A 21,420-nucleotide genomic window follows, 5' to 3' on the forward strand; every position below is an offset into this window, starting at 1 on the left:
GGATTTGGATAATGCAATGCTATGAATTCAACAACAAATTGATTGATTATGAAACCATAACTTTATTGAATATAAAATTTGTTTTTACATAATTACAAACTACGAGTTTAGGATAACACATCCAACAGTTAATACAAAGTTTCTTCATCTTCTTCTTTTGTCTTTATTTGGCTTCATCTTCTTCTCATGTATATCTTCATTTAACACCATGAATAAAGTTTTTTTCCATCTTTACCCTCTTGACGTCCATTAGTGGAGCTCACTACTGTTTGGATGTGAGCATTGAACACTAACTGTAACTTTCTAGCCCTTGAACGAGTGATTGGTCCTAGCAAGGCTAAATCATCTTGGTTCATATCACCTTCACTCTTCATCATTTTGAAAAGACACCTTTTGTCCTTGAGGATCAATACTCAGAATACTCTTCCATGGGTGTGCACTTGCACTATAATCTTTTTATTTTAAGTAGAACTGCGAACAGTTTGCGTGAGGAGTTTTAGAGGTACCATTACATTCAACATTGGTGTAATCGGGTTGTTCAATTGATGAGATTTCATTGCATTTCCGGCTTTTGTTTGAAGCTCGTTGGCCTCTAAGGCTTGTATTCGAATGAATCAAATCGAATCGACATTTAAAGCATTTAGGACTTCTTCATATCCGGGTGCAATTCACACATGGGCAAAAAAAAAGATTCTTTTCCTTATAATCATATCTACTTTAATAAAGAAAGTGCTCTTAGTTAAATTCGGTAGAATCCAAAATCCAGCGTTGTAGGTTCAATAGGTTCAAATATGAGATACCATGATTCAGTTCTTGTTAGTTATATTCGCATGTACTTGAATCACATAAGTTGATTTATACAAGTATTGGATAGAAGTATACTAGTCCGCAAAAATATTTTTTTTTCTTTTAAATTTAGAGACTAAGTGGTAAATAATTATTTTTCTATTTCTTCAAAAATAAAGAACTAGACTAGCCATCAGACATATATATGACTTTTTGGTTTTTATTTTGAAAGTTAAAATAAACATTATATTCACACCATGCCCTAATCATTTAAATACTGGAAAGTATATTTTGAATTAATTCATGTTACACGCAAGGCAAAATTTAATATAATTATATATGTTTTTTTATAAAATAAAAAATAGAAAAATAGAAATTAGAAACACCGGAAAAGGCATTAAAGGCGGCGTAGAAAGCGATCCACGCAGAATGGGACCCACACGCTTACTTTCCTTTTCTCTCTCTTTTTATTCTTTTTTCTTTTATCCTTTTTTCTTTCTTTTTTTCCCTAATAAACTTTTTTTTATTTTATTTTGTTTTTAAGATTTGTCTTGTGCTTACGTCATCTAACCTTGTCCTTGGTCAATCGTGTAACTTGCAACATTTTTCTTACCCCTTTGCCCCTTTTCTTTCCCATTATATTTCAATTATGCCACCTTCATTTTACTTCCCTTTCTAAAAATTATACCAATTATAATCCACGTTTTTAAAGTATAATAATTAAAACAAAGTTACCAATAAAATTAATGTTTTAAAAATATATGAATAAAATGGATGAATGTAAAATGATAGAGACCACATTTGTATTTAAACTTGCCTTTTAAATATTGACAGTAGACTATTTAGCCTTATGATTTAGAGGCTTTTTTATTCATAAACTTAAATTATAACATACAATAGTTGAAATACATCATATAAGAGTATAGAGATTTGAACTTCTAACATTAAAAAAAGGGGTTATATGTCCGACTATTTAGCTTCGTTGGATTATTTAGTCGCTTTTTCAATCACTATAACAATATTTAATATTAATATATTTTATTGGAATATTAGAATATTAGAATACTACTTCAATATTGTCAATGAAACTTTTTAATATGTAATATTACCAATAATTGAGTGTAATAATAATATGTTAATATAATAAAGCTGTATTGATAAATTAGTATAAATATGTCACCTGATATTGTACCTTATCTAAAAGAAGATGGTATAACTATTAAAGAAACTTAATTATATTATGTATATTATAATAGTTACATATATATACAAAATTATTTTTAAAATACTAATATAATTCTTAGATGGTTTAAGTAGAAAAATGAAATTAGCAATTTCAATGTCCTCAATGATGGTAGAATAAGAATCTTGATGATTGTGGACAAAAATAAAAACTAGAATACAATTTTATTGCATCATGTGAAAAAAAAATAAACATCTTTATTCTCATTCTTCATTTTCCATATATATATATATATATTATTTATTTATTTATTTTCTATTTCGTGTTTTCTAAAAAATTTACTATGAATTCAATTGTTTTATTTTATTTTTTTTCTAAAAAAGAGTATCTAAAATGAATCTCAAAGTACATGTATGTTTTTGACCTACGAGTTAAATTCTTGGCATCTAGAAATACATTTTTAAATGATATAATATGTAAGAAATAAAAAGAAGTGTAAACTTACTTTAAAAAAACAATATAAAAAAGGTGTAAACTACCCTTTATTTAGTTAAAAAAAATATATATTTATTTAAAAGGTAATACGTCATACACAAGTAAATGAGAAACAGCTATTCTTGACACATCCATTGAACTTATATGTATATATACTGTATCAAAATTATATTAATCACACGAGTAATGTAGATCTGTTTTTTTTTTTTTAACCATGTTGCATATGAAATGGAGGGTAGGAAATTTTAAACTTAGAAAGAGGATTTTAAATTTTCATTGAAATATTGACATTTTTATATGTTTATAGATTTGACATCATAATCGACATTTCTAATATATCGTTAAACAATCGATAAAATCTAGGACAATGTTAATAAAATATCATTAATATGGATATAATATTAATAATAAAGATTTTTAACTTATTTAAAAGTTTGAGGGGCTTATTTGTTATTTTAAATATATTTTATAAATTTCTTGATTTTTATGATTTTTCTAGAAATATCTATCGACGTCAATCTTTTATTGTCATTTTATCGATATTTTAGTATATTTTAGACCTTGACATTTTGATCGATATCGACATTTAAAACTTGCTTATATAAACTACTTTAGAAAGACATAATGGATACTCAGGCCATAGTAATAGATAGGCGGATTTTACTTTTGATAAATTAAATAAAAAATTGCAATGTTTATAAAAAAATCACATTAACTTTAAAGTCGAATAATTTTTTTATTATAAGAAAAATTATTAAAAGTATAAATATACAAAGAAAGAACAAAATTGTTAGTAATATTTATAACAAAATCACATTAACTTTAAAGTTGTATAATTGTTTTCTTTTTTAAAAAAGTTTATTAGTAGTATAAATAAAAAAGAGTAAAATTGTAAAACAATTAATTAAAAGTGATAAATTTTATTAACAAACCAGTATTTATTGAAAATATTTAGAACCCAAACAATAAAAATGAGGATGAGATTGAAAGGAGAAAGTTATCCTCAAGTTCGAAGTAGGTTCACCAATTATCATCCTTTACGAGACTAAACAGAAATTTATAATGAATGAGATTTTTTTTTAATAATTTTCGTAGTTGGAGGAATTAGTGGTGTGGACAATCTGAATTACTTAAATTAGTAGACAAAAATAGTGTCCCATTCACTTGTCAATCTTCCTTTTTAAAAATGGCGAAAAAGAAAGTGAAAAAGGAAAAAAGGGAAGGGAAAAAGAAAAAGAAAAAGAAAAAGAAAAAGAAAAAGAAAGACATTTTCAAAAGTGAAAAAGCAAAGAGAGAGAGAGAGTTTCATCTAAAGAAAAGGAAATTGAAGTAAATAAAAATGGGAGCTTTGAATTTTGATGCCTCACGTTCTTTGTGCTTTTAGGCTTTTAGCTCTGAGGGGTTTTCTTTTCGCTTTGTTTTGAGAGAGAGAAAAAGAAGAAAAGAGCGAGAAAGAGAGGAGAAAGGATGTTGGTTCGTGTCTCTTTATTTCGAGGGTCTTGAAATGGGTTCTTTCTCGTTCTTCTCCTCGCCTATATTTGAATGGGTCTTCTCTTGGATTCTTCAAACCAAAACCAAAACAATCAGAATTCGGGGACGCGATTAACACCCATTGATGACGACTTCCACTACTCAAGATGTCGTCTCCGGCGCACATTTCAAGGATCTCGCCATTAAACTCTTCGGCCGGACCATCCCCTTGCCGGAATCCCAGATTTCCTCCGCCGTCGCTCTCCGCAATCTGGTATCCATTCCTTAAACCTTCTGCTTTGTGTCGTATTCGTGTTTGTTCTTCGTCCATTGTGAGGCAGAGCAGAACCCAGGTGTCTTTTTCCCTTTTGTGTTCCCATTTTTTAACTGTTCTTTCATTGGGTTTTTTGATGGAACCATTTGGGGCGGGGCGGGGCGGGGCCCTGCTGGGTCTGGTTTAGATTTAATTCTTGTATGTGTGTAATGTTTTCGCTGCCTTGCCCTTGGTTGACTTTACTGTTCTTCCCAAATAGTTCTTGTTTTCGTTCTTTCTTTCTTTTTTTTTTTTTCTTTTTGGAGAAGCCCAATGGAGGAGAGTTTGGAGCCAAATTGGAATGGGAAATTGAAGTGGGTTTTTTGTGTTCAGTTTGGTAGTAGATCCATCGAGGGTGTTGAGTAGAAATGGTTCAATGAATGGAAGAATTTTGCTCATTTGTCTGTTGTCTCCTGTTTTGTTTCTTTGTCATTGATGTTGCATATTTTACAATCTTTGTTACCTGAATGAATGTGACTGTTTTCCTGATTTGGAAAGTGCTGTGAAGTCTTGTTTGTAATGTCCATTTCAAAGCCTGCCCACCTTTGAGTATAGAATTTTTGAGGCGTTTCTTGGCTTGTTCTCGACGTTCGATTAATACGTCGTTTCGACTGTTGCTAGAGTGTCAATTTGTTGGATATGGTTTTCAGGATGCTTGCAACACTTTGAAAAAAGCTGAGGAGTCTGTGTTGGTGGGTGCAGAAGACTCTTGCCCGTCGGAGAGGTCTTCGGTTTTGGGAGGCGATAATGAAGAAAACCAAGCTTCGAATGGGAACAATGAAGAATTGGATCCCCATTCGAAAGAGGAGCAGGCGGATGGTAACAGCACGGAGCAAGAGAGAGTTTTCAAGAAGCCAGACAAAATCATTCCTTGTCCAAGATGTAACAGTTTGGAAACGAAATTCTGTTACTTCAACAACTACAATGTCAATCAACCTAGGCACTTTTGCAAGAACTGCCAAAGATATTGGACTGCTGGTGGGACGATGAGAAACGTTCCTATCGGTGCTGGACGACGAAGGAACAAGCAGTTAGCGTCTCAGTATCGACAGATAATAGTATCATCTGAGGGAGTTGCAACCACCCGGTTGGAAACATCGGATACGACCAATCACCATCAGCTGCTTTCGGGCATCGAGTCTCCTCCTAGTTTGAGGCCTTCAACTGGAAATGGTACTGTCCTAAAGTTTGGACCTGAAGCACCACTCTGTGAATCTATGGAGACTGTGCTCAGTCTTGGAGACCAGAAGAGATCCATTGAGATTGGCTCTGCATATTGCAGAGATAGTCCAGAAGAACCATCCTCCTGCGGATCTTCCATGACAACAACTAGTATACGTGGAAACGAATTGCCCAAAAGCGTTGTCGAGAGGGAGGCAGTGAGATTGTCTGGTTCGAGTAGCGAGATCGCTGCATCAAATACCGTTCATTGTTACTCCGTTCCACAATTGGTTTTTCCATTGAATCAGGGCAGCAACGGCGTAGTTTCATCAGCAATGGCACAGAGTTCGGATAGCACGAGTGTACCGAATACTAGCCCTCACCCCAATCCAGTTCAGTGGCTCCCTGCAACAATGCTGGCTGTTCCAGGCTTTTGCACCCCGAGTCTTCCGTTGCAATTCGTGCCAGCTTCGTGCTGGGGTTGTACGCCCGTGTGGACTGCAACCGGTGCCACAAATTTAACTGTTGTTCCTTCTGATGTTTGTGCATCTCAAACATCCCCAGCCACCATTGGCAGCTGCCCCACGAGCTCGTCGCCTACGCTCGGAAAGCATTCAAGAGATGCAAACAGCCTAACAGAAGAAGAACAGAAGTCAGAGAAATGCGTTGTGGTTCCAAAGACATTACGAGTCGATAACCCGAGCGAGGCTTCGAGGAGTCCTATATGGGCAACATTCGGAATTCGTCCATACCCGAAGGAAACCATTTCGAAAGGTACTGTTTTTGAAACTTCAGAAACTAATGCAGATGGCAAAGGCCATTTTAGAGAAGCTCCTCATATCTTGGAAGCTAAAACTGGAAGCTTTTATTCGCTTTTATAGGGTTTTGCATCAGAGCACATAAATTGTATTTTTTTTTTTTTTTTTGAACTGTCTTAAAGCTGTTTATATATCTGTGAAAGCTTTGCCAGAAATTTGGTACATAGGCTTTATGTTTTTTGTTCCCCAGTTTAGTTTTATTATCAATCTTACATTTCTCCCTGAGGTATTTTGTGTTGAAGTTTATGTTTCCAACCAGTCCTTAACGATTTTGGTTCTTTGAAATTTTCCAAAATGTATATTGTCTTTCAACCTTTGAAAGAATAATCATTTTGGCGATTTGCTTTTATTTTATTGTCCATTTTTGCCAGCTGAATATCCATCTCAATCAATTTAAATAGCTTCAATATATGTCGCATGTAACATTAGCTCAACCTATTAAGACATCTATCTTCGACCAAATGGTATTGGAATCTCCACACTCACAGTTGTACTAAAATATATATAGGTTAAAATACTAGTTTGGTCTGTGTGTTTTTAGCTTCGGTTATTTTAGTCCCTGGACCTGGACTTCTTTGATCTATGAAATTTCAACTTTTGTTCGTAACTTTCAAAATGTTTATTTTGGTCATTGTACTTTTGAGATCGACCATTTTGGTCAATTCATTTTATTTTTAGTCTGATTTTTTTTATCATAATTTCAATACGTCATCACAAACAATAAATTTCTTAAAATATAAATATTACTTTATACTAAAGAGTATCTATTATGTGTAAAATTTGTATTAAAATTTTGAAAAGATGGACTAAAAGTATCACAAAGTACAAAATTAAAATGAACATTTTCAAAGTACATGAACTAAAATGAACCAAAGTTAAAAAAGTATAAATATTAAAATAGACATTTTTATATATATATATATATATATATATATATAAAGCGATACTACACATTCTCAAAACCATATCATCTATTGAACCTAATCAGGACTAAAGCACATACGTACAGATGAGCAAAAGATAGATGTACCAATGGAATAGGTAAACAAGCAATACTTATAACTAAATATTATTAATTAACTTATTGAGGTATATGTTATAAATCTTGTAAAATTGTTATCTTGTAATATTATATAATTTATCATATATTATATTTTACATATTTTAATTTTGACAGAAAACAATGAAATGAAGGTATAACATCGAAATAATATATTTATCAATGTTTTTATTTCTTTTAATGCAATTCTTTGCATAAACTATCAAATTCAAAATCTGCAAATATTTTCATGAGGGTCTTTTTATGGGTACGTGGAGGGAGAGAAATCAGCGGATCTTTCATGGAAAAACACACTTATTTGACTGGTTTTTTGTTTAAGATATAGTACACTGGGCTATATCTTGTTGTAAATGCTCCCCTTACATAACTATAGTTTATCTTTATTTTTGCTTAGTTGGAATAGTTTGATGTAATCTCCCATCATCGACCCATTTTTGTAATTTCATTCATCAATGAAATAATTTCGTACACCAAAAATAAAAAACATAAATAAATGAATGTGGATTACATAAATAAATGAATCTGAATTTTCACCAAAATCCACCTGGTATACCAAACATGCATTAAATGTATATAAATATTCATTTTGGTTCTTCCTATATTTAATAAAAACTCTAAATCATCTCATTTTCGAATTCAATACCAAACTTAAATATGTCTTCACTCACCCATATGAGAAACAAACTTTTATGTAAATTTCGAGAACGAAAAATAGGTAAAATACCGTGTGAGAAAGGTACACAACATTGAAGTAAAAAGGAATTTGTTCCAAAAGAGAGAGAGGAAAAGAAAACCATATTATGAAGTTGAAATTGAAAGCAAGAAGGGGATGTCCCCTTTAAAATGGCATCATTAATATTCACCCTCCATGAGAGTTACCAACCAAACCAAAATATTGGGTGATAAATCACTTCACATTTAATTCCCATCTAGCTTTCTAACAAGGGTGATGGGAAGGTAGCACAAGAATCAAGGTATTTTTAAAAAATACTATAGCAAATTTTAATTTCAAACTTCAAAACGTTGAAATTCACTCCATTGAATCTTAAATTTGAAAAAGTGGTAAAAGAGCTACCAATATCTTTACTTGCCAAGTTCGTCTTATAGATGAGTTCTAGAAAATTTGTAGCCTTATTTCGAGTATTCCATTGGTTGAATTTCGTGTGATTTATTAGTTAGTTCATAAACATTTTTTTAAATTTAATTTTGATTAAGTACTAACTTCACTCCGGATCCGGTTGAATTTAATGAAATATAAATAATATATATTAAAGTTTAATGAAATATAAAAAATATATATTAAAGTGAAAATTGACTTGTTAAAATAAGTATAAGGGTAAAAGTAAACTTTTTGCTCACAAAGATAAGAATCATATTGATTGTTATAAAGCTAGGGTAGGGAGGAAAGCAAGTTTACCTTTTGTTTTTTCAAATTTTTATAGAAAAATTCACAAACAAAAAGTAACAAAATAAATAAATAAATATTTATTCATTTATTCATTTTCTTTTCTCATTGAAGCAATATAAAAAGGTAAACAAAAAGCTAAATGAAAGCTTTGTTTACCTTTTTCCCAAAATTTCCATGATGAGAATGCTTCCTTTTGATGAGAAGTGACTCAAATCTCCTCTAAATTAGTGGGCCAAAAAGTAATTCCAATTTCTTTAACAATCTTACAAAAAAGTTAACCAAGAAAAGTTGGTCAAAAGTTTTGCTTTTATTTTATTTTGCTTTGTAAAAGGGATAAAGGATTCTTAGTCAGCAATCTTCATTGGCTTGAACATGTAATTTGTCTAATGTTGATTACCTTAACATAGCAATTTCTTTGTTTTACGTTTGGACCAAAAAAAAAAAAAAAATAATAATAATAATTGAATCAATCAATCACTTCATATCCTAAACTTTAAAATAATGGCCTTGAATTAATGTTTTTTCTTTCCTTTTCTTTTTTCAAAACCTGACATTTTAGTAAATATTTGTACTAGGGCTAGATGTGATGTGTATACATCTCACTTTTTTTTTTCTCTCTTTTTCTCTTTCTTGCTTTTGGTATTTTTAGAACAAAAAAGATGTATAAGATAACCATTTCTTTTTTCTTTTCCAATGAAAAAAGAATCATAAATGCACTTTTATTTCTCATATTTCTAATCCTCTAAAACGTTAAATTGCTTTCTAAAAAAACATTAAATTAAAAAACATTAAAATTTTACTCCAAAATTAAAATTTTTACATGAAATATTCGTTTTATGCCAGTTTGATTCGATTTATACTTATGATGGATTTTATAAGTTAAAAAAATAACAATAAGTACTTTTAGAAAATGAAAAAAAAAGCCTATGCCCCTTTTGATAATTTTGTTTGCTCTTTTTTTTTTAATAAAATTTACATCATTCTATTCTATCTTTTTTTTCGTTTAAAATTTTTATTTTTTAAAAACAAAACTAGACATGTTTTGCAACTATTTTAGTTCTCTATTTTTTGAAAGTATAATATGAAATGTAATTGATAAGGTTTTCTTTTAAAAAGGAAAATAATTTATTTAAAAACTAAATTTTAATAGACTACATAATAATTATAAAATTATGGTTTTATTTTTTAAATATAAAAATAAAATAAAGTTTTTTTTAAAAAATATATATTTTAAAGTATATTTATAAGACTTATCTTCGTATTTATATTTTTCAAATATTGGAAAGAGATAAAAGAAAAATTTTAGAGAAGTACGAGTTAGAGACAATGATGAGTAATAGAAATGAATAAAAATTTTATATAAAGAAAAATCATTGAGAGATAGAATATATAAGGAGAGAATAAAAAAGTTACTGAGACATGTTTGTTTTGGGGTGTCAAATCACCTAAGTCATGCCAACAAATCCTTCATGCAAGTGATTTTAGAAAAATCCAAAATCACTTTTGAAATGAATTCAAAATCACTAGTCAATTAAGATGGATTATTGGCCAAATGATTGACTTGAAATTACTTTAAAAATTATTTTTTTTAATTCGACGAGGAAAATATATATAACATATTTGGGGTGATTTTAAAATAAGTGTACTTTTAGCCTATATTAATTATAATTACTTTTTAAAAGTGGTTAATTATAAATTATTTTAAAAGTGATTTTGATTTAACTAAATTTGTTTTTTAATGATTAATGTTTGTTTTCGAAAGTAATTTTAGAATCAAACGATTCAAAGGATATTTAGAGAAAAATGAGCTATAAAAAAAAAGTAACTTAGGAGAGAAAAAAATATCAAAGAGGAGGGCCATCCGTGAAGTTTGAGATATGAATGACATTAAACAAAAATATGTTTTAAAAAAATTGATTTTTATTGTAAAATTAAGGAACAAAACTAGTAACGACACGAACAATGATAGAATACTAGGTTGGACAAAATAAAAAATAAAAATATAAAACTAAAATAGGAAATACACATTTTGCTTAAAATTTTAACATGATTTTTTCCATCTCCAAATGAATCATAAATTGGCAGCCATGCGGACAACCATTTGGACAGTAGAAGTACGACACATACATGGAACATTGAGGATTACCTTTTTTTTTCTTTTGAAGGAAATAGAAATTAAAACAACTACATTAGAAGATGTAGGCACTGAGAAGCTAAAACCATCGAGATCTTCGGCCATTCTTCAATCCATACAAAATCTTCCTAATGCAAAAGAGCCCTTCTCGCCAAAAGATGCGCAACAGAATTTCCTTCTCTTTTCGTAAATCTGTATGTCCCATGCAAGCGCTTTGAGAGAAACGAGTTCGCATATGTAATAACCTATTCTCAAACATCTTCTTTCATTCCGATCAAATAGGTTGAAAATACGCAACGAATCCGTTTCCAATTAGATGGGATAAATCCCCGCCTCCAACACCGCACGAAGACCCTCCATCGCAGCAAGAGCTTCGACTTCATCCACAGATGCTAAATTTCCCAAGTATTTAGTAGCTAACGTTGGAATTAATTTAATAATTAATTGATATGTGGGTAACAAATTAAAGAGCAATTATATTTGAGTTATTTAATGGACATACGAGTGATCTTTATTATGAGTCCATGACGGGATTATGGGAAACCCTTGAATTAACCTGTAAATATATGGTTATGGTCTCCAATACACTATGTTTGTTGGGCCTCCTGTTCCCCATCAAATAGAGAGTATTGTCCATATTTGGTACGTATTGCATAGTTGAGGAAGACCACAAACCATAACTTCTTGCAGTTCATTGTCAATATATCTGGTAATTCTAATCTCTTTATAGATTTTGGTTTTCTTCCATGCTTAGATCCTTGGTCTTGATTGTTGTGGAATTTTATGGCTTTTATTTTAGAATAATCATGAATTAGGATTTATTTAAATTTTCTAACAAGTGGTATCAGAGCTTGCTTTGCATGGATGATTACTGGATCTTTAGAATTGTTGTTCTTTTAAATAACATATTTGTTTAAACATGTTAGTAGAATAATTTGGATTGATGAATTATTGAACAATTTTGCGTGATTTAATATTCTTAATCACGGTAAATTGTTTAAATATTACGATTGATTTGATGAAGTTCGATACTATTTTAGTTTGCAAATAAATGATTATAAATTCGAGTATTAAAAAATACATAAATAAAAAAGATGTCGTCGGCGGCAAGAGTGCCACCACCACCTACAGTGAAGTGGTGCTAGGGCACCGCCCTAGCATAATTTAAGTTGACCATTTAATGATAAATAGTATAATTGTATGTCTATATATATATATTGACATAACATAATATGGATAATTGTTTGATTTTTCTTTTAGTTGTGCTTACTAAAGATCAAATATTATCGTGATAAGTTAACCATTTATCAATACTTGACACAATTTTTTTTTTATTTTTGTGATTTGAAAATATTATTATTAATTGTTGAAAACAACTTAAGGTTAAGATATTTTATTTTCATATGGAAACCATTAATAATAATTAAGTAATAATTTTGTGAGATTTGAGTATTGTTATTTATGCGAATTGTGATCAGCCCAAAGGAAGATCGCAATTTGGCCAAATAACAAATACACTAACGTTATTGAATTGATTATTGATATTAGATCATTGTGTGCTACAATTAGTGCTCCACAACCTAGGTCGAATTTTGATGAGTTAAAATATCAATAATATTTCTTTTAGGAAAATTCAGTTTGTATTTTTCTTTCTAGATTTAATAAGTTGTTTAGAGGATTTTTCCCATTATTAAATTATGCATATAAAGATATTATTATTAATTTTGAAAATAATTTTGGTAGTTTTATTTTCATAAAGATAAAATTAATAATAATTAAAGTTACATATGTTGCATAATTGTCTGATCCTTTTGGTTGATGTTAATTTGATGGATCATACTACCAAAGTAGCCTCTGATTTCTGATATTGAATCTTTCAAAATTATCAAATGTTTGTGGATCTGTGTAGGCGCTATTAATGTTGTGCTAGGTATCTTGTTGTCCTCATTGAGTTTAAATATAAAGTATTTTTATTAAATACTTAAGGTTAATTTCGAGCATGTTTTATTATTGAATTAGTTATTGTTAAATATTATTTAATTGCCTTATTGTGAATTTAAGAATAATTTTTATTCAAGTTTGCATGAATTTTTGATAAAGAAAGAAAACATTTCAACTTTTGAAAATCAATATCCCTATAAGGTTTAATTGAGATCTTGAAAAGTATGAGTAACCTTAATTACATAAATATTATGACAGTGTTTTGCAACATTCAAAGGGACTATGTTTAATGAGGAAATAATTAGAAAAGTTCCTTAAGGATTGTTTTGAAAATTACAAAAGGAATAGACTTTAAATTTTTGTTGACTATTTCTTAATAAAGAATAAAGGAACATTAGTGAGTACACTAAATGATCCAATGCACAAAATTTAAAATATTCAAGGATTTACTCGTGCATTTGATACCATTTGAGACATTATACAGTATGTATGTAGTGAGTTATGATACTTATAAGAGTAGATATTGAACTCTTAATAACCTAATTTTTGACGGAAAAAGGGTTAAGTAAGAAAAGATAAAATTGTACTCATTAATTGTTTATTTTCTTAAAGAAAGAAATTAACGTTGGCACTAAGGTTTAAATCACAAAAGAATCAAGCTTAGGAATTCTCTTGATATTTTTTTGAAAATTTGAACATATAGAAAAAAAAATATGTTCCAAATACAATGCCACATGAGGTATAAAGAAAATTTGGATTCTCACTTAGGGTATTTAACAAGCTAGACTTGCATATGAAAACTTATCTTATAGACTGTGGTATTTCTATTCATTGCTTGGTATTTCTATTCATTGCTTGTTGATTCTCAAGATTAAATAGACATTCAAGTCTGTATTAGGAATGATCAAGGGGATATAACTGGAATTGTCAAATTAGGTGCTATTGAGAGCTTTAGTATTTTAGAACATTAATTTATAGCCTATTCAATATGGCTTCTTTAAATGTTTAACAACATTGCATAAAGTTATAAGAAATTTACTCTCGTTAAGGGCACGCCGATATTTGATATAGGAGAGGTCTTTATTCCTTGATATCTTTAAAGTCATCAAATATCAATTCGTAGTGAATGAAATCGTTATGAAATATGATGGATTGAGAAGATAGGTCTATGACATTTGCTAACTCCTTTAAGGATTTATAGAGCTAATAATTAATATATATTTTCAGGCAAACCTGAGATTTATGTTGCTTATAAAATGATTCAAAGCTCAAAAAGGTGTGGTAGGAAATATGACATCCATTTTTCCTTACCCTCAATCTATTTGGAGAAAGCACTCAAGATTGTTCTAAAAAAGTTTAGTGGTGTACCAAATAAAGAAACAACTAAAATCACTTGCAATTCAAGGTTTTACGAGACTTGGACTTAAGGTTTTTAGTTGTCATTCTAGATACACTAGCCTTTCAATATATATAATTTCTGAAGTTAGTTCCCACTTAAAGTTGATGTGGATGAGATCTGAAATTTTTTTAAGGATGTTGAGTTTGGGGGAAGATTAAGTAAAGAATGTTGTATTTAAAAGAAATTTAGTTATTTTCTTTTTATAACAATATTAGTAAAGAATAAAAATTCTCCTCATTTTAGTAAAACAAACTTAACATCATTAAAAATGTCATTAAAGTAAGTAGAAAAGATATGGGAAATATGATTATAAAGATTTAAGTTTGATAAAAAAGAGTATATTCTCTACCATCAAACAAAGTCTCATCTTTTAAAAGGAATGTGTTGAAACAACAAACAACGTAGATATTTTACATTTTGTTATATTGCTTTTAAAAGGCAATGTTAACAAATATAATGCTCATCTAGTTGTTATGGTTCCAATTCTTAAGGCTGACATTAATTTTTAGAGATCTTTTCTATGGCTTCTCGAAAAGTTCTTTCAAGTAAATGACCTAGAGCATCATAGTAGTAATTTAAACATCATGCTGGAGTAAGCATACGAGCATTGTCAAGAAGTCTCTACCTGGACAGTGACAAAGATATAACTAAGTCATGGTCCAGAGTGCATGAGAGTTTAGACATCAAAGAGACTGGCCGTAAGTAGTTGAAGCCATCCGTTGAGGAGCCTCTTGAGTTAGAACTCAAAACGTTGTCGCATCATTTGAAGTATGCCTATCTTGGTACTTCTAATACCTTACCCATTATCATTGCTGTAAATTTGTCTGAAGATAAAGAGAATGATTTGTTGGCTGTATTGAGAGAGCACCAAAGAGCCATAGGATGGATAATTACCGATATCAAAGGAATAAGTCGAAGTTATTGCATGCATAAGATTGTTTTGGAAGAAGATTGTAAAAACTCAGTGGAGCCACAGGGAAGGTTAAACCTGTTGGGTGTGTTGCCCTAAACTCGTAGTTTGTATTTTGTAAAAACAAATATCTATTTAATAAAGTTTTATTCAATAAATTTGTTGTTGAATCATGGCTTTGCATTGTCCAAAATCCAATAAACTAAACATCAAAGGTTATTTTTGTTGTAATCGGGACAGTATATATACTGGGTATATAGTTGATATACGGGGTATATATATTTGATATACCCCTGATATATGAATGGATAATGTCCCGTGAATAACCTCAAGGGTCTATAATATATGGATAAGGCTGGGTACCTTATCCTGACAACACTATGGATACGGCCCACTCTGTAAAGGTTACAGACGACTCGATCCAGGTCGTTCGTGTAGAGACATGAGAGTGGGGGTATCCTATACAATGAGTTTGTATAAGACCGGACCACGAAATAGGTAATCTTTAGATGTAACACCGTTAACTAATAGGTTGCTATTTCTTAGGATGACTAGACAACTCATTCTCAATTCTGAGTGAGTTATGGACTCCTGCCCGTGAGGGCTTGTCCTTTGATCTGTATGGGTGAGAGTGGCCCGAGTCGCCGACTCAACATTCTTACCATTTTTGGGACGAGACCGAGTGGGGAGCTGGGAACATAACTTCACAATATGGAATTCACTCCTCCCCGACTTTAGGGGAGTAGGTGAGTGTTCCCTTAAATGCTGACTCCGAGACTTGAACAAGGGGCCCTACCCTCTCATTGGCCGAGAGGGACTTCCAGTTATTGGTTGGACCATAACTGGGTTGTTCATTAGAGGAGCAGTGGTGTTTAAGGAGTAAAATGTAACTCAGGGGTAAAACGATAATTTGACCCAACTTGAGTTACGAACACTCGTGAATGATTGACTCGTCATTAATGGTCGTATATCCATGGACACGAAAACATTCTGCAGTGAGAAAACTGCAACTGCGAGTCTTTAGTGGAATGACCCGTAGTTAACGAATCTAGATTAACTCGGTCAATGAGTTTGATCGATTAATCTTGCATCGTTGGAGCTTCGGATCTGTAGGTCCATTAGGTCCCCTTGCTAGCTCATAACGGGTAAAACGAGGATCAAATTTTTTGGAAGAATTTGAATTGTTCAAATTACTTAAGGGATTATATGTATATTGATACATTATAATATATATAGTTAATTGTAAATTAAAACTATATATTATGAGAGATATTATTTGAATGAGATTCAAATAAAATTAATATGAATGAGATTCATATTAAAACTATAGGTTAAAAATAATGTGCATAAGATGTACTTGAAAACTATAGGTTATACGAGAGAAATGTTTTAGAATATGATTCTAATTTTATAATAAATAATTAAGTGTTAATTATTTATGTATATATATATATTTATTAATTATTAATTGGATTAATAATTAATTATATTAATTAATTTGATTAATTAATTATATATATATATTAATTATATTATAATAATTATTATATATTATATATTATATATATATATTAATATTAATATTAATATTAATATTATTATTATTAATATTAAACTCCCCTGTAAAATTGCAGGGGAGTGGGAGGTTTTGTGACGTGGGGAGTTACCCCACGTCACCCTTCTTCTTCTTCAAGAGTTGGGGAATGGGAAACAGAAGGTTACAGAACAGAAAAACCTCCAACGATTTCTCTATAACTCTCTCAACCTCTCCCTCTCTTCCATCAAGGTGCTACCACAAGCACGATCCCGAGACCCAAGAGGATAACGGGGAAGATCCGGTGGTGGTGTTCGAGGAGAATTCACTGAAGAAACGATCTTCAAAGGTTTGAATTTCCTCTGTATTTTCCCGCTGTAAAATTCGATTTTGTATCCCGAAAATCAGCAACGAAAGTCCGCTTCCGCTCCGGGATTCACATCCCTTCAAAACCCAACAATGAAGTAAGTTGTGAAAAAAAGGAGATACTCAAATGGTTGAATCCTGAGATCATTTACCCAATTTCTGACAGTGAATGGATCAGCTCTGTACAATGTGTCCCAAAGAAAGTAGGGATGACAGTGATAGAAAATGCTAAGAATGAGCTCATGCTTGCCATAACAGTTACAAGATGGTGGATGTGTATGGACTACAAAAAACTCAACAAGGCCACCAAGAAAGACCATTTTCCATTACCTTTTATTGACCAGATGTTGGATCGATTGACTGACCAGAAGTATTATTGTTTTCTAGGTGGATACAACAGCTATAACCAAATCACTATCGCACATCAATATCAACATAAGACCACTTTAACCTACCCGTATGGAACTTTCGCCTTTAGACGGATCCCCTTCAGTTTGTGCAACGCCCCAGCGACATTCCAACGCTGTATGCTGGCTATTGTCTCTGATTTAGTTGAGTCAGTGGTAGAAGTTTTTATGGTTGATTTATCGGTATTTGGGACAACTTTTGCTGAATGTTTATCAAACCTTCAACGCGTGTTGAAGAGATTTGAGGAAACCAACCTGGTCCACAATTGGGAAAAGTGTCATTTCATGGTCGAAGAGGGTATCGTGTGGAGGCATCTGGTCTTAAGGAAAGATTTGGAGGTAGACAAAGCGAAAGGAAGTCATTGATCAACTGTAGGATTTTATAGGCAGTTCATAAATAACTTATATAAACTTGCAAAACCCTTATGTTTTCTATTAGAAAATGATGGGGTGTTTGATTTCTCTGTTGATTGTTTGCAGGCTTTTTCCACGCTAAAGCATGCGCTTTCCCATGCACCGTGCTATGATCATAATTGACCTCAAGTCTTTGGAATCAAGTCAAGCCAAGAGGAGAGCACCATCACACACTCAACTCCATAAAGTGTGCGCTAACCTCGCATGGGCATACCCCATGCACGTATGAAAGCGCCCTCGACGCGTGTGCCTACACCACCAACGGCAGGCTAACCTCACAAGGCGTCGCCTCATGTGCACCCGCCAGTGTCCAGCTCATGCACGCCTGCGCCCACGCCTCACCTGTTGCCAGCATCCAGGCGTGCCCCAGCATTGGCAGTACCTGCACACTTCTACCATGCTAACCTCACAAGTGGCCAACACCCTCGCCAGCATGCGCGTTAGCCGGATGCTTGCCTATCTCCCGGCGCCCACACTCTGCGCCCCTTCTGCCGCCAGTGCCTGTTCGCCGACGCATCACTGTCGTGTCAGCCTCTCAGCGCTCCCCCTCCCACGTGCACCTCTCATGCGAGTGCTACCAACCACCCACACCGCACGCCCCTGCCGAGCGCTCACGCCCACGTTTTCAAGACTAATTGTTCTTAACTATCCTTTACGAGCTAGCAAGGGGACCTAGACCTACAGATCGAAAGCTCCAACGATACGAGATTAGTTGATTAAACTCATTATCCATATAAATCAACATTTGTTAACTGTCGGTCACTCCACTAAAGACCCACAATTGCACTCTTCTCACTGTAGAATGTTTTGCATCCATGGATTTTGACCATTAACGGTAAGTCAATCATTCATGAGTATTCGTAACCACAGTTGGGTCAAATTACTGTTTTACCCCTGTGTTACATCTTGTACCTTGTGTACCGCTGATCCTCTAATGAACAACCCAGTTATGCTCCAACCAATAACCGAAAGTCCCTTTCGGGCCAGTGAGACAGTGGGGCCCCTTGTTCAAGTCCCGGAGTCAGTACTCAAGAGAACACTCATCTACTTACCCTAAAGTCGGGAATGAGTGAATTCCATCTTGTGTAGTTATATTCTCAGCTCCCCACTCGGTCTCATCCTCAAAATAGTAGGCATATTGAGTCGACGACTCGAGCCACTCTCACCCATACAAATCAAAGGACGAGCCCTAACAGGCAGGAGTCCATAACTCACTTAGGATTGAGATCGAGTTATCTATAGGATTGTGATAGAGTTATCTGGTCATCCTATTGAAATATTAATCTATTATCTAACAGTGTTATAGCTAAAGATTAATTATTTCGTGGTCCATTCTTATACAAACTCATTGTATGTGATGGGTAAAGTCTTGTTTGGAACAACTTCCAAATTAGTTAAGAAATTTTTAAGCTTAAGAACTTTTTAAGCCACACCGCCTCTTTTTCTGCTTCACAAGCGGCAACAGATTCGGCCTCCATTGTGGAGTCTACGATGCATCCTTGTTTGATGCTTCGCCATACTACAACTCATCCATTAAGAGTGAACACTAATCTCGAAGTGGATTTCCTCGAATCCTTATCACTTTGGATATCAGAGTCAGTGTATCATGTAGAGATCAAATCCTTAGCCCCATACACAAGCATATAGTTCCTCGTTCTCCTGAGATACTTGAGGATACTCTTAACAGCAGTTTAGTGATGATATCCTGGATTGGATTGATACCTACTAACAATCCCTACTGCATAGCAAATGTCAGGCCTAGTACACAACATGGCATACATCAGGCTGCCAACTATTGAATCATAAGAAATGCGTCTCATATCCTCAACTTCTTGAGGTGTTTTAGGACATTGTTCCTTAGACAGAGAGATTCCATGTCTGAAAGGTAGTATACCTTTCTTGGAATTCTGCATCAAATATTTGACAAGCATTTTGTCGATATAAGTTGGCTGAGACAGGGCTAGCATTTTGTTCTTTCAATTCCTTATGATTTGAATCTCCATAATAAATTGAGCGTCTCCCAAATCTTTCATTTGGAATTTAGTTGCTAGCCACTTCTTAATGTCAGTTAGGAAACCTACATCATTCCCAATGAGTAGGATATCATTCATATACAACACCAAGAAAGGTACAGTATTGTTAATGATCTTCTTGTATACACAAGGCTCATCAACATTCTGGTAAAAACCATAAGACTTGATTGCGGTATCAAATCTTATATTCCAAGATCGAGATGCTTGTTTAATCCATAAATGGATCATTTAAGCTTGCAAACCTTTTGCTCTTGACCTTGCTTAATGAACCCTTCTAGTTGAGACATATAAATACTCTCTTCAAGATTGCCATTCAGAAAAGCAGTCTTGACATCCATTTTGAAGGGATGTGAATCCCGGAGTGGAAACGAACCATCGTTCTTGATTTTTGAGAAACAAAACCAAAACTTACAAAATTGAAAACACAAGGGAAAAACTTGTTTTTCCTTACCTTTGAAGAATACTTATCCAATTTGATTTCCTACGAACACCACCAGATAGTCTTCCTTGCTATCCTCTTGGGTCTCGGGATTGTGCTTGTGGGAACACTTCTTTGGAATGAAGGGAGAATTCAGAGAGATTCAGTGTTGATTGAGAGAGAAAAAAATGCCAGGGACCTCCTCTGTTCTTGTGTTTCAACATAACAGATGTGTGACGTGGGGAGTTAACACTAACCCCCCACTCCCCTGCAATTAAGCAGGGGAGTGATTTATTTAATTTAATATTAATTAAATAAATATTAATCAAATTAATATAAATAATAAATATATATAATTAATTAATCTTATTAATTAATATTAATTAATTAATTAATTATTAATCTAATTAACAATTAATTAATCAATCAACTATATTTATATAATTAACACTTAATTATTTATCATAAAAATAGAATCACATTCTATAGCATTTTCTCTCGTATAACCTATAGTTCTAATGCACATGTTATGCACATTATTTTTAACCTATAGTTTTAATATGAATCTTATTCATATTAATTTTATTTGAATCTTATTCAAATAATTTCTCTCAATAATATATGGATTTAATTTAGAATTAACTATACATTATAATGTATTAATATACATATAATCCCTTAATAAATTTGAACAGTTCAAATTCTTCAAAAAACTTGATCCTTGTTTTACCCGTTATGAGCTAGCAAAGAGACCTAATGGACCTATAGGTCAGAAGCTCCAACGATACGAGATTAATCGATCAAACTCATTGACCGAGTTAATCAACATTTGTTAACTACGGGTCATTCCACTAAAGACCCGCAGTTGCACTCTTCTCACTGCAGAATGTTTTCGTGTCCACGGATATACAACCATAAATGACAAGTCAATCCTTCACGAGTGCTCGTAACTGAAGTTGGGTCAAATTACCTTTTTACCCCTGAGTTACATCTAACTCTTTAAATACCACTGCTCCTCTAATGAACAACCCGGTTATGGTCTGACCAATAACCGGAAGTCCCTCTCGGGCCAATGAGAGGGTGGGGCGCCTTGTTCAAGTCCCGGAGTCAGCATTTAAGAGAACACTCATCTACTCCCCTAAGTTGGGAAGAAGTGAATTCCATCTTGTG

At 32.5% G+C, this 21,420-nt stretch overlaps 1 protein-coding gene across 1 annotated transcript; it reads left to right on the top strand.

Annotated features, from left to right (window-relative positions):
- Positions 1-3,707: 3,707 nt before the first annotated feature.
- On the top strand, positions 3,708-6,451 carry LOC111025059 (cyclic dof factor 2). The gene is made up of 2 exons (XM_022302910.2): positions 3,708-4,208; positions 4,898-6,451. Exons 1-2 carry the CDS (start codon positions 4,080-4,082, stop codon positions 6,287-6,289), a joined length of 1,521 nt encoding a protein of 506 aa, XP_022158602.1. The 5' UTR covers positions 3,708-4,079; the 3' UTR covers positions 6,290-6,451.
- Positions 6,452-21,420: the final 14,969 nt, after the last annotated feature.

This window comes from Momordica charantia (assembly GCF_013281855.1).
Source record: "Momordica charantia cultivar OHB3-1 chromosome 5 unlocalized genomic scaffold, Mcharantia_2.0 BLBB01000005.1, whole genome shotgun sequence".
Classification (NCBI taxonomy): domain Eukaryota; kingdom Viridiplantae; phylum Streptophyta; class Magnoliopsida; order Cucurbitales; family Cucurbitaceae; genus Momordica; species Momordica charantia.

Bases quoted from the DNA above. Each gene is read 5' to 3' on its own strand.
- LOC111025059 (XM_022302910.2), top strand. From the start codon at position 4,080: ATGACGACTTCCACTACTCAAGATGTCGTCTCCGGCGCACATTTCAAG. The intron at 4,209-4,897 runs GTATCCATTCCT...TATGGTTTTCAG, and splicing joins CCGTCGCTCTCCGCAATCTG to GATGCTTGCAACACTTTGAA.